The sequence below is a fragment of the Artemia franciscana genome, chromosome 5 (assembly GCF_032884065.1).
Source record: "Artemia franciscana chromosome 5, ASM3288406v1, whole genome shotgun sequence".
Classification (NCBI taxonomy): domain Eukaryota; kingdom Metazoa; phylum Arthropoda; class Branchiopoda; order Anostraca; family Artemiidae; genus Artemia; species Artemia franciscana.
Genome location: NC_088867.1, coordinates 27,566,808 through 27,580,390, shown reverse-complemented (window position 1 = coordinate 27,580,390; position 13,583 = coordinate 27,566,808). Strand labels below are relative to the sequence as shown.

At 36.2% G+C, this 13,583-nt stretch overlaps 1 protein-coding gene across 1 annotated transcript in view; it reads left to right on the top strand.

The window, feature by feature from the left end:
• Nucleotides 1-13,583, top strand: part of LOC136027197 (probable E3 ubiquitin-protein ligase HERC2) — a gene marked incomplete in the record, with an annotated part of 290,251 nt that overhangs the window by 112,428 nt on the left and 164,240 nt on the right. The window contains 2 exon segments of the mRNA XM_065704213.1: nucleotides 2,609-2,973; nucleotides 13,347-13,494. Coding sequence (XP_065560285.1) covers nucleotides 2,609-2,973; nucleotides 13,347-13,494 — 513 coding nt within the window.

Sequence of the window (13,583 nt, the reverse complement as noted above, 5' to 3'; positions counted from 1 at the left end):
TTTGACTCTTTCTCTCAAATCTACTTTTTAAACAGTGAAAAACTGTTCGTTTTTGTTTTTTTTCAATTTCTGAACGTTTTTGAATTAATGCATGTTTTGATTTTGGCTCTCTGCACATGAATACTTAAAACGAAATTTCCATATTGTTTTGTTTTTTTTTGGATAAATGACTTTTTCTTATTTTTGATCGGACGTTTTTGAGAAAAAAGAGGTGGGTGAGGAGGCCTAGTTGCCCTTCAATCTTTTGGTTACTTGAAAAGGCAACTAGAACTTTTAATTCTTTACTAACGTTTTTATTTGTAAAAAATATACGTAACTTATGAATTAACTTACATAACGAACTTCTATATTCGTATATTTTTATTACGTATATGAGGGGTTTGCCCCCTCTTTAATACCTTACTCTTTACACTAAAACATAAATTTTGTCCCAATTCTTTAAGAATGACCCCTGGATCACAAAGGCCGTAGAATAAATAGTTAAAATTACTAAAAATACTTTAGCATAAAGACCAGGTATTTAGAAGGAGGTGAACCCCTCATATGCGTAATAATTTCTGTTCGTTTTGTTTTAATGCTGCTCCTTACTTTCAGTTGAAAAAAACTTTTTCATATTTATTTTTTCATTGTTTTTGTTTTAAATAATGCTAGAAATTAGTGCGCCGTCTTCATGGAAATTCTCTCCTCCCATGACATATTCCTTACTGGAAAGATCCTTCACATAACCCCCTCCCCTCAACCTCCTCCCTAACCAAGAAAAAAATTCCCCTGAAAATGTCTGTACACTTCCCATTAACCATTACTATCTGTAAACACTGTTCAAAGTTTGTAACTTGCAGCCCCTTCCCCGGGGACTGTGAGGGAGTAAGCCGTCCCCAAAGACATAGTTATTAGGTTTTTCGACTAAGCCGAACAAAATGGCAATCTCAAAATCTTGACCCGTTGACTATGGGAAAAAAATGAGTGTGGAAGGGGGTCTAGATGCCCTCCAATTTTTGGTCACTTAAAAATGGCGCTAGAACTTTTAATTTCCTTTAGAATGAGCCCTTTCGCAACATTCTAGTACCACTAGGTCGATATGATCACCCTTGGGGAAAAGAAAAAAAAAAAAAAAACACGCACGCGTTATCGGTCTTCTGGCAAAAAATACGAAATTCCACATTTTCGTAGATAGGAGCTTGAAAATCCTACAATAGGGTTCTCTGATACGCTGAATGCGATGGTGTAATTGTCCTTAAGATTTTATTACTTTTAGGGGGTGTTTCCTCCTATTTTCCTGTATAAGGCAAATTTTCTCAGGCTCGTAACTTCCGATAAATAAGACTAAATTTGATTAAACTTATATATTTAAAATCAGCATAAAATTCCCATTTTTTACAGTTTCGTTTACTATTGATCCAGGTCGCTCCTTACTAGAGTTCGTTGCCACGAACTGTTTTATGAATTAGCTGCTCTTGTGAAAATTTTACTTTAAGTAGCATTGCGTCTGCTTTAGCTGGAATTTCCACCACAATTTACATACCTGCAATTTACAATAGTTACAATTAAACGTAATCTTTTTTTCTATTTTGTTTTAGAAACCATTTAAGCAATGGTTTTTAACTGTGTAAATAGTCCATCAGATTATCTATTCTTTCTAAAAAATTCTTTTTACTTTATTTTGCTGGTTGACATTATGACAAACTGTAGATAACAGTTTTATTCCTCCTTTTTCGTCACAACTGACAGTCTTACTTTTCTTAATTTTTTTTGTCTTTATTTTGCGCTTTTGTGTAATTTTTAATAAAGAGTTGATTAAAGATTAAATCACTCATCTTTCAATTAGTACCTGACTATTGAAAGAGTTCAATTTTCTCATAATTGTAATTGTAATTCTAGTTCAGTTCCAACCTGCGGATTAATTCTTATTTATTCCTGGTTTCCTCTTTGTCATCCCTTGTCATACAATTTTCGTCTTGTGAATAATTTAAGTGTTTCTGATATAATTTCAAACTGAGAGATACGGTATGGGAAACTCTCATATGTGATTTAATCGTGCTCGTCACTATCGTCTTTGTCGGAAATTCTCGTTGATTATATTTTTTTCTAGATTTTTTTTTTTTATTGTTACTTGACCCTTATAATATTTTGTATGTTTGGGTTGTAAATAAATAAACTGACTAGTTATAAATTCACGACACTAAAGACAAATTTAAACTTAAAACTTTTACGATTAGCTCCTCTTTAAGGAATGAACTTGCTTCTCTTCATTTGCCCGAAAATTTAAAAAATTATTTTGAAATTTTTTGTAACTTTGGGTCAGTTTTTCTGTAACTAATATTTGTAACTAGCCTACTCAAATACAATTCTATGTGAATATTTGATTTTTTTTTTAAATATAGAGATACTTTTGAAGAAGGATAATATTTATTTTGGTTTGATTCTTTGGATCCCTTCTTTGGGACTGATTTTCCGTTCTTAGCAAAGGGATTTCATTTTGTTGAAAAATATATTGTTACAAAATCATTCGGTTCAGAACATGGGCTTGACATGGACAAAACGTTCGGAAGCATATTTTGTGTGTTTTTAGACCTTGTATATTGATTCGTTGTTCTTTCTGTTTTTTTAGATGAAATTTCTCAGGATATTGACTGGAACAATCCATGCTCGCTTCTTCGACACTGTGCATCCTCTTCACTACTTACTCTATCATTGATGGTTGCGCGAAAATCACCATACCTCTCGGATACGTCGTTAAGAATCATGTCATCCTACTTGCGACAAAATGTCATGAAAGAGCTCGGAGTTTTAGTTGATAGGACTGCAACAGATTTATTTGACAAATCCTTGACGCAAAGTTCAAATCTTGGATTTGTTCGTGGGGTTGCTATTGAGCCTGCTTTTTGTCGAGCATTCACAACTGAGCCTTGGATGTCTCTTTTCTATTCTGTCTTAGAACCAAAGATAGGAGATATGCGTGAAACGGTTAAGCAGGTAAGAATATGGACTAGAGTGTTTTTTCACACAGGTAAGGGATGACATGTTCAAAATATTATCAAATTAAAACATTATGAGTCATAAGGGGAGTGGAAATTCTGCTTCTCGCTAAGGAAGGTTTAAGTCGTACTGCTGTTAGATTTTCATAACAACTGTTGAGAGTGTGAAGCTCATTTGTGATGGCGTGACCAGTTATGCTAGTTTTGTGTATGCCTCTAGGGACCTAAGTATGATTTTTCACCTTGCGGCAGTTGCCATGGGTTTCTGAGATATACGTCGCCCATTCCAAACGCGTAAGTAAAATTGGTGAAATGTGACTGTACTTTATCTATTTATGTACCTTATCCTCCTTCAAAGCATTTCAGCTGTAGTCACTCCTTTTTTATGGCACTTAGTATTCATCAAGTGACATATAGCGATCGCAAGTTCTGTCGGTCTCTCTGTCCTGGTTTTGATAGTTTATGCACTTCCAGATAAGCTAGGACGAAGAAATTTGGCAGGCGTATCAGGGACCAGACCAGATTAAATTAGATATAGTCGTTTCCCTGATTCAACCATATGGGGGGGGGGGCGGTTAATTTGGAAAAATTAGAAAAAAATGAAGCATTCTTAACTTACGAACGGGTGATCAAATCTTAATGAAATTTAATACTTTGATTGATATCGTGTCTCAGAGCTCTTATTTTAAATCTTATTTTATTTTATTATTTAGGTAACCGGATCCATGACATTGGGGGGAATAGGGGGGGGGGGGGCTAAAATCTTGGAAAACACTTAGAGTGGAGGGATCGGGATGAAATCTGGTGGGAAAAATAAGCACAAGTCCTAGATACGGGATTGACATAACCGGATCGGATCCGCTCTCTTTGGGGGAGTTGGGGGAAAAATGAGGTATTTTTAACTTACGAAGGAGTCGTCGGATCTCAATGAAATTCCATATTTAGAAGGACCTCGTAACTCAGACCTTATTTTAAATCCCGACTGGATCCAGTGTCATTGGGGGGGGGGAGTTGGGGGGACCGGAAATCCTGAAAAACGCTTAAAGCGGTGAGATCAGGATGAAACTTGGTGGGAAGAATAATTACAAGTCCAGGATACGTGACTGACATAACCGGATCGGATCCGCTCTCTTTGGGGGATTTGGGGGGGGGGGGAGTAATTCGGAAAAATTAGAAAAATGAGGTATTTGTAACTTACGAACGGGTGATCAGATCTTAATAAAATTTGATATCTAGAAGGATCTTGTGCTTTAGAGCAGATCCGGTGACATTGGGCGGAGTTGGAGGGGAAAACCGGAAATCTTGGAAAACGTGAAAATTGAGGTATCTATCTTACGAATGGGTGATCGCATCTTAATGAAACTTGATATATAGAAAGATCTTATGTCTCAGATGCTCCATTTCCAATTTGAATCGGGTCTGGGGACATACGGGGTTGTAGGGGGGAGGGGAAACAAAAATCTTGGAAACCGGAAATCTTGGGAAACGCTTAGAGTGGAGAGACCAGGATGAAACTTGATGTGGAGAGTAAGCACAAGTTCTAGATATGTGATTGACATAATTGGAACGGATCTGCTCTTTTTGGGGGAGTTGGGGGGATTTCCAGTGCGTTGGTGAGTTCGGTGCTTCTGGACGTGTTTGGACGATAAAAATTGGTAGGCTGACAGGGACCTGCACAAATTGACTTGATAACAGTCGTTTCCCTGATTCGACCATCTGGGGGGCTGGAGGGAGAGGAAAAATTGAAAAAAACTAGAGGTATTTTGACTTACGAATGGTTGATCTGATCTTAATGAAAGTTGATATTTAGAAGGACCTCGTGTCTCAGTGCTCTTATTTTGAATCCCGACCATATCCGTTGATATTGGGGGAATTGGAGGGGGAAACGGGAAATCTTGGAGAACGCTTAGAGTGGAGAGATCGGGATGAAACTTGGTGGGATGAATAAGCACAAGTCCTAGATACGTGAATTACATAACCGGATTGAATCCACTCTCTTTGGGGGAGTTGGGGGAGGGGGGGTGTTAATTCGGGAAAATTAGAAAAATTGAGGTATTTTTAAGTTAAGAAAGGGTGACCGGACCTTAATGAAATTTGATATTTAGAAAGAACTCATGTCTCAGAGCTCTTATTGTAAATTTCGACCAGATCTGGTGACATTGGGGGAGTTGGAGGGGGAAACTGGAAATCTTGGAAAACGCTTAGAGTGGAGAGATCGGGATGAAACTTGGTGGGTAGAATAAGCAAATGCCGTAGATAAGTGATTGACGTAACCGGACTGGATCCTCTCTCTTTGGGGGAGTTTTTTTTTTTTGGGGGGGGGGGGGTCCAGTGCTTTGGTGAGTTCGGTGCTTCTGGACGTTCTAGGACGATGTCAATTTGGTAAGCGTGTCAGGGACCTGCACAAATTGACTTGATAAAGTTGTTTTCCTCGATTCGACCATCTGGGGGGGGGCTGAAGGGATAGGAAAAATTTGAAAAAATGAGATATTTTTAAATTACGAATGGGTGGTCGGATCTTAATGAATTTTGATATTTAGAAGGACCTCGTTTCCTAGAGCTCTTATTTTAAATCCTGACCCGCATTAAGCCTCTGATTTTTCTTAGTATTTTGCTAGAGCTCATGCCATATGAGCTCTTGGCTCATGGCTCTTCCGACCTCGTCACAAGTGCCATATGAGCTCTTAGCTCTTGTTTATTATAGAAATGGCTCATCCGCTTTAAAATTTGACTTTCTAGTGCCCTTTTTAAGAATCAAAAGTGATCAGAGGGCAGCGAGCTCCCGCTCCTCTTTTTCCCAAATGTATCCAATCAAAATTCTGAGATGGCCGTTTTCTTCAAAATAGTCCAAAGACAGATAAAAAAAACAAACTCTGAGGTTGACACAACCCCTCAGAGCCCGGGAACAAGTGTTGTAAGTTATGCCCCTGGGTTATATAAGAATTTGTGCCTGGTGTGGTGTCGTATAAGCTGTGGAAGAGGCTTATTTGATTCGAGATTGAAAGTTCTAGTTCCCTTTATTATTTTTCCCCCAGAGGCATTTCACGTGGAAAAGGTAGTTGTACAAACTTCGGAGGGGATTCATTCGACTGGAAATCGGAAGTTTTAGTGCCTTGTTTAGAAGTCAAAAGTGATCGGAGTAGAGCTACCCCCCCCCCCACGCCGTTGTTTCCCCATATGTATCCGACAAAAATTTTGAGGTAGCTATTTTGTTCAAAATAGTCCAAAGATCAGATAAGGAAAACTCCGGGGTCCGATAACAAAACGGTGCATCCGAAGTTGACAAAAGCCCCAACAAGCCCAAACAAGCTTGTCTTCGGGCCATTTGCTTGTTTTGTTTTGTTTATTTATATTAATAAACCCATCCTTCTCTCTCTCTCTCTCTCTCCCCATATCCCCCATGGCAAGGACTGTAGGTTATGCAATTAGTTCATTGTTAATACATAAGATTCTATGGAAAGGGTGGTCGTATAGATTTCTGAGAAGGTCCATTCAATTTTTAACCGAAAGTTGTTGTTCCCTTGAGAGTTGTAGTGATTAGAGGGCAACTAGCCCCTCCCCCCACATCCTTTTTAACCAACTAGCCCTATGACTGTCAAAGTCTAAAGTCCACTGTGTAATAAGTGCTTTAATGAAAACTATATGTATCTTGAACAGTCTTAAAAAGAAATATTAAAATTAAATATAATGTTTGATATGACAATGATATTGCTGAAAGATCGTCGCATCAAAACTTCATTTCACAGTAAATTTTATTTTTATTTTCAGTGTTATAAAAAGTACAAAGGAAAATCTTTTTAATATTATTTGTTTCCAGAAAAGCTCCGATGACGCACTAGGCTTTAGACTTTTATAGTTAAGAAAGAGGGCAGTAGCCTAACTCTTGTTTGTAGTGAGAACTGTATGTGTCTTGAACAGTCATGGAAAGAACTAATAAAATTAAATTAAATATATGGTTTATAATGATATTTATCGCTGAAAGCTCATTAGTTGAAGATTTTGTTATAGTGTAAATTTTATTTTTATTTTCAATGTTGTATTAAGTACAAAAGAAAATATTTGCAATATAATCCGTTTTCGGCAAAGTGCCAATTACGTAGTAGGCTTTAGACTTAACAGTTTGGGAAGGGGGCAGTAGCCAAACTCTTTCTTGTAGTGATTTTGTTTGTTTTAAGCTTCATTCGCATATTCAATTTAAGTTTTACTCCTTTTAAGATTTATTTATTCAGTTATATTAATACCTGTTGTATGTTCATTTGCCATGATTGTGCTTTGGGTTCATTTATTCCTTAATAGATATGTCTGGTCGGTTTGAGTTTGAATTATAATAGGAATTTATTCCTGCCGATCTTAGGTGTTATACGGCCTTTACTTTTCTTTGAAAAATGTCTTTTTCGGAAAGTTTTCTTTTTAATAAATTATAAAAAGTATTTAGGTCAGCTGTTCTGTCCCCAAAATAAAAAGAGCACTGAAGAAGATGAAAAGGAACGCGGATCGTTACTATTAAGCTACTCAATTTGAGTAGATGCAGTGTGGTACCTAGCCTCTTCCAGTCGCTTTTAGCAAATTACTTATTTTTACTAGGCTTTGCACAAATAACTTGCTGAGACTCTATAAACACTTTGAACGATTGTAAATGGATATTTATTAGAACTGCTCGTAACTTACCTCAGAAGCATAAATGATTGGGGAAAATTCTCAACTGATTTTTAAATAGACAGACAAGCTCTCTGTATGGATAGCCGCAGGTAACTGGGGCAGAAATATGAAAAGAATGTGATTGACACAGTAAGAATTTTATTCTTGTTGACTTTATGACTTATTTATGGTACATAAGTCAAATATAAACCTTATAACCTTTACTTACGTTATCAATGTTTGGCCAATTTGATTCTTGTTAAAAGGTGATTCAATAAACAAGGATGTTGACGACAAAAGAAAAGAGATTTAGGAAGGGACTTGATTTTGGTATTTTGTATACGATAGAATTTATCTTAGATGTGATTATTAATAAATTGTTTGTTTTCATTAAGAACCTTTCAGGTTCTGAATGAAGACTTGCTAAGCTTTTAGAGCAAGACATTCTGTTGCTGTCCCAATTTCAGTGCCCAGGGAACATTTATTTTACTCACTCTAAAATAGAACAATAATATGCAGCCAAAAATCTTTTAAAAATAAAATATTCTTTATTTTCTAAACCTTGTATGTTTAGTATTAGGTTCAAGTTATTTCTCGTACTTCATTGATTTATAATTTTTTTGACTGACAGAGTTTTCCGTCTTTACGTTAGCTAGTTAATTCTCCAAGCTTTGTTCTAAACTGGTTATAGTGCTCCGATATTACTAAGCAAGGCCTTAGGTAATTTCTAAAAAAATGAGCTCTTACATTAAGGAGTAAGGTCCATTGGTAGCCTGAAAATCCTAAGACGCCAAACTGACGAATTAAGGTTTTGTGTTTTCTATACCTGTGATAGTCGTCAAGCCAACTCACCAACTACTAAATTTAGCGTCGTATTCCTGTTTACTTAGGATTGATATAAAAAGGAAAAACAATTTTATGCTAAAAGGCATTCAATAAATATTCATGTAACAAGGCCCTTTTCACAATTTCCTTTAGAACATTTTTACTCGGACAACACTATACATGTACATAAGAGCGCATGAGACAACACAACATATGCTGAAACATTTGTTGGCTCACCACATCAAACAGTTCGTGACAACGAACTGTAATAAGGAGTGACCTGTCTCAATAGTAACCAAAACTTTAAAAAACGGAATTTTGATACCAACATATACATCAACAGGATCAGATTTTTATGTTGACTTTAAATATATAAGTTTCATCAAGTTTATTCTTTCCCATCAAAAGTTACGACCCTAAGGAAGTTTGACGTATTATTGAAAAAGGGGGAAACACCCCCTAGAATCTTAGAATTGAGACCATAGAAATTTTTATGAAAATCACACTATCAGATTCAGCGTATCAGAGAACCGGACTATACAGGTTTCAAGCTCCAATCTGCAAAAATGTAGAATTTTGTATTTTTTGCCAGAAGAAAGATCACGGATGCGTGTTTATTGGATTTTTTTTTTTTACTCTTTCTCACAATTCTACTTTTTAAAACAGTAAAAAACTTTAGCATAAAGAGCGGGGCGTTGAGGAGGGGACAGCCCCTTTCATGTACGGAATAATTTCTGTTCGTTTTAAGTTCTAATGTCGCTCCTTACTTTCAGTAAAAAAAAAAAATTGTTAATCATGACAAAGAGACATTGTTTTGCGTAACGGGGGAGTTTGTGGACAGGAACGAGCGTTTGTGACTCCTGATTATTCAACTGAAGAACGAGAGATTAGAAACAAATTAAAACCGATACATCAAGAACCACGCACCTAGATCCTGAAACCTAAGTGAAAGGGAATTAACTTAGTAGCTAATGAAACCACTTACGAGTACGATAGAGGAACTGGCACTGTCTGGTCATATAATCGACGTACTCAAGTTGAAGTCGCAAATAATTCGGCGGAGGGAACGAGTTCCCGAACTCACAGGGAAAGAACAAGCAGTTTCCGGTCTCAATCAGGAGACACAAGAATAAGATCCTTGTCAATAGAGGCTGTTGTATCAGAATTTGGATCAGCTTTTGGTAGCGAGGGTGAAGATAACGACAATCAGAACTCGAATAAACGATATCTAAGCCTCAATGGTAGTGTAGAACAAGAGCCAAGTGAGGCATTAAGAATGGAGAATGATAGAAAGTGTGGTGAAAAATAGGAACTCAAGGGTCATGGGAAACAGTTTTGAACGTTTTTTGTTTAGTCATGGGGATATTCAAGGTCTCAAAAGTGGAACATTGGAAAGGATTAAACAAACGAACGATTTTTACGTGTTGAGTATTGTTGAGACGTGGAAAAGTGTACAAGAAGTGTGAAAATTGAGGGACATGAAGATTTTAAAGTATGGGGGGAAGTAGAATAGTAGAACGTACGGGGGGCCTATCTCTGTTCGTAAAAGAAAGAATGTTTGCTTCAGTTAAAAGGCTACCTAGTAAATCTGAGAATCTTTTGCAGAAAAAGCTTCATTTAAAGTGCTCAATATTGTAGATTATGCTAGGATCCGTATATTTACTGCCTCAGTCTAGCTCATATTCAAACGAAGATACTTGGAAACTTCTGTTTGAGGAAATGACTGCTCTAAGTAGGGATTGATGGTATTCTATGTATTGATGGGGGATTATAACGCGTACACGGCCGATTTTTAAGGAGAACGTGATACTTGTGATGGTTTTTATTTTGCAGATCCTTCAATTCAAGAAAAATAAAGTTAGGAAAAATTAAGGGTGAGGCATGCAGAGGACAAGGGAATGAGAAGTAACACTTGGGGAAGTAAGCTTTTACATTTCGTGGGGAGTATGGTTTGATTATGGTCAATGGGAGGGTTGGGAAGGATAAGGGGATAGGGCAGTTTCATGTTTGTCGGGTAACAACCCAAGTTTAATTGATTATATTTTAGTAGATGGTTGTCTTTTGTCGTGTTTTGCGGATTTTGAGGTTCTGGAAATAATTGGCTCCAATCATTTGCCATTGCTGTTAGAGATCAGAGTGGAAGATCGCCGACGGAAAAATAAGTTTATAGAAAAGTTTCGGAAAAAAGAATACTAGATTTAAGAACAAAATATTAAAACAGAGAGAGTAGTAGATATATATGGCGAAGATTTATTTAAGGTTAATGTAGGAAACGAAAATATAGAGAGAGAGATGGAGAAGATTATTAAGTTAGATGAAGTAGGCAAAGTAAGTGAAGCAGTATGCAATTTAGAAGAATTGCTGAGGCAGATATGTGAACTACGGAAAGAGAAGAAATCGACGAAAACATTTTTTGATTACGAGTCTGTGCGTCTTCGACTCATTGTACAAGAGAGCCTGAGGAAAGTAAGTTCATCCCAATCGCAAGGAATACAGAATAATTTAAGAATTTACGGAGAGAATTGAAAGCGGTATAAGAAGATGATAAAAGAGAGAAAACAATGCAAAGCAGCGAAAAAAAGAAAAAGAACTTATTAAACGATTCAGGGGAAAAAATACACATCAATTCTGGAAATCTAAAAAAAGCTACAGGTTGAGACAGAATTCCTCTACGAGTACGCTCCAGAAGTACTGATAAGTGTTTCGGAAATACGCATGCTTTTGTTTGCTGGTGATATTGCTTTCATAGCAGAATCGGTAAAAGACATTATTCAACATAATGGAGGAATATTGGAAAGGATTAGAATTAAATAAGAAGAAAACGGTTATTTTAGTTTTTAGGAAAGGTGGAAACTTAAGGAAAGATGATGGATTTAGATTTAAAGATGATTTTATAAAGATTAAAAAAGAATTCGTTGTATTTAGGGGTCAAGATTTTTGGAATGGTAAGTATGCACAGGAGGTTAAGCATAGAGTAAAAAAGGGAAATATGTGTATAAATTTAATTTTTGAAAAGTGAGGTTGGAAAGATTAGGGATTAAGCGATGCATAAATATTTATTTAGGATTGAACTCCTTCCGGTAATGCATTACGGATGTGAGCTGTGGGGTTTTAGAGAAAGTGAGGAGTTAGAGAGAATGCAAAGGGATTATTTTAAGAGAGTTTTTTTTTGTGCCAATAAGTCCACTCATAGCGTTGTAGTGAACGGGGATATGGGACGAAGTAGATTAACCGAAGATAGGTTAATAAGAATGGTGAAGTTTTTGGATAAAAATTTTAAATAAAATTAAGCTACCGAAAGAAACGTATTTTAGTTTGTTGGGGGGTAAGATAGAGGTAGAGTGGCCGCAGGAAATAAAGAAAATTTTAGGTAGAGTTTGATATCCGTATTTTTGGAACGAAGGTAAGGGATCGAATTAGGATACAATGGTTGAAAAAGTTAAAGAAAGGTTACACGAGCAAGGAATACAGCAGTGGCAGGCTCCGGAGGATACCTCAGGATCTCTGAGTCTATATAGTACGGTGAAAAACACGTGGGTAAGAAGTTTATTTGAAGTTGGGTTGAAAGGGGTAGAAATAAACTGTATTTTTAATTTAAGGAGAAGGTCAATTGATATTGGGGAAAGAGAGAGGAAATTTAGGGGTTATAGTGTTAACCAAGCCCCTTGTCCGATGTGTGGGGAAGATAATGAGGATATTTTTCATTTTTGGGGGAATTGTAAGGAGTTGGTGGATCTCAGAAAGGAGTTTGTTGATAGATAGAAGATGGTTGGAAGGGTTTTTAAGATTACGAGTTAAAACGACATTAAGGATTCTGGCTAAGTAGGTTGATGAAGGACTGATACATCGTGAAAGATGTATCTCTTTATAAATAATTTCGTGAATATTTACATATAAGTAGGTTTTTATTAGTTTATTTGTGTTTTTTGTTGGTTTTGCTATGTAAAAGCTCCGTTTCTTTTCCTATGGCCCGACGGATTTTCTTTTGGAAATACATACATACATGCATACATCCAAACCAGCAATGAATATTTTTTTCAAATTTATTTCTTCTTTGTTTCATGGACTTATTTTGTTTTAATTTTAATTATCAATGGCTAATTAAAAATTTTTTTTTACTATACTGTAGTACCAGGAGACCGAGCTTTGCTGGGTGAAAAGAAAGACAGTTGCTTTAATCTCTTTTGCAAAACAACGTTAATTACATTTTATTTTATTCGCTGTAGAAATTAAAACTATTAGAGTATTGGACCTCTGAGTAGTTGTGACGGACGTCGTTAATATGCATGAAAATGTTTTTTTCACAAATTAATTAAGGCCTTATACGAATTTTTCCGAAGTCTTGACCTATCTAGATCGTTTTTGAACACCAGAAAACGGACACTATACTATTACGAACAATCTTATTAAACGAACGATAATCAGCGAGCGAAGCTAGGTCTTATGGTATGTAAATTATTGATTGTAATTTTTCTGCCTTAATGCGTAGCATATAAGGTTAAATAATTAAGAATCCAAAACTCAAATCAGAAGTGTCAAACGGGAATATCTTTCTCTAAAAGCTTGGCTCAAATGATTTGTCAACAAGTAAATTTCATGTTGAAAGTCCTCCTACTTATGCTCTAGGTTTTCAGCCTTCATGGTTCTTCAATTTGAGTCAACCGACGATTTATGAAAAATATTAGGGGGGTGGGGAGAGGGTAGTAAAAAATTGTCTTAAGTCGTGACAAATCTATACTGTATTTACACAACGGAAAACTGCAGTGAGCTGTAACTATAGTTTTGTTTTTCAGAAATAATTTTACTTTATTTTTCCCAAACGCTACTGATATGCAAATTTTCGATGCTTTTATCTGACTTGAAACGTATGTTGTATAGTATTTTTAATTCAGTTTGACTTTTTTCTAGCTTCGTATAATACTGCTTCTCCAGTCTGTAATAGTTCATTGGGAGTCCTCAGACGAAGAAAAATGGAACTTTCTGCACAGGCTAGGACTGTTTGCTGGAAACCTTGGGTTATTTAACCAGCAAGATTCTTCCCTGGAATTTATGAATGGTATCAAATATTTCTTTGATTTATAACTTTGGGTAAGACGGGTCCCCTTTTATCGCAGTTGATTTTCTTTCAGGTTTCAATATTTGTTC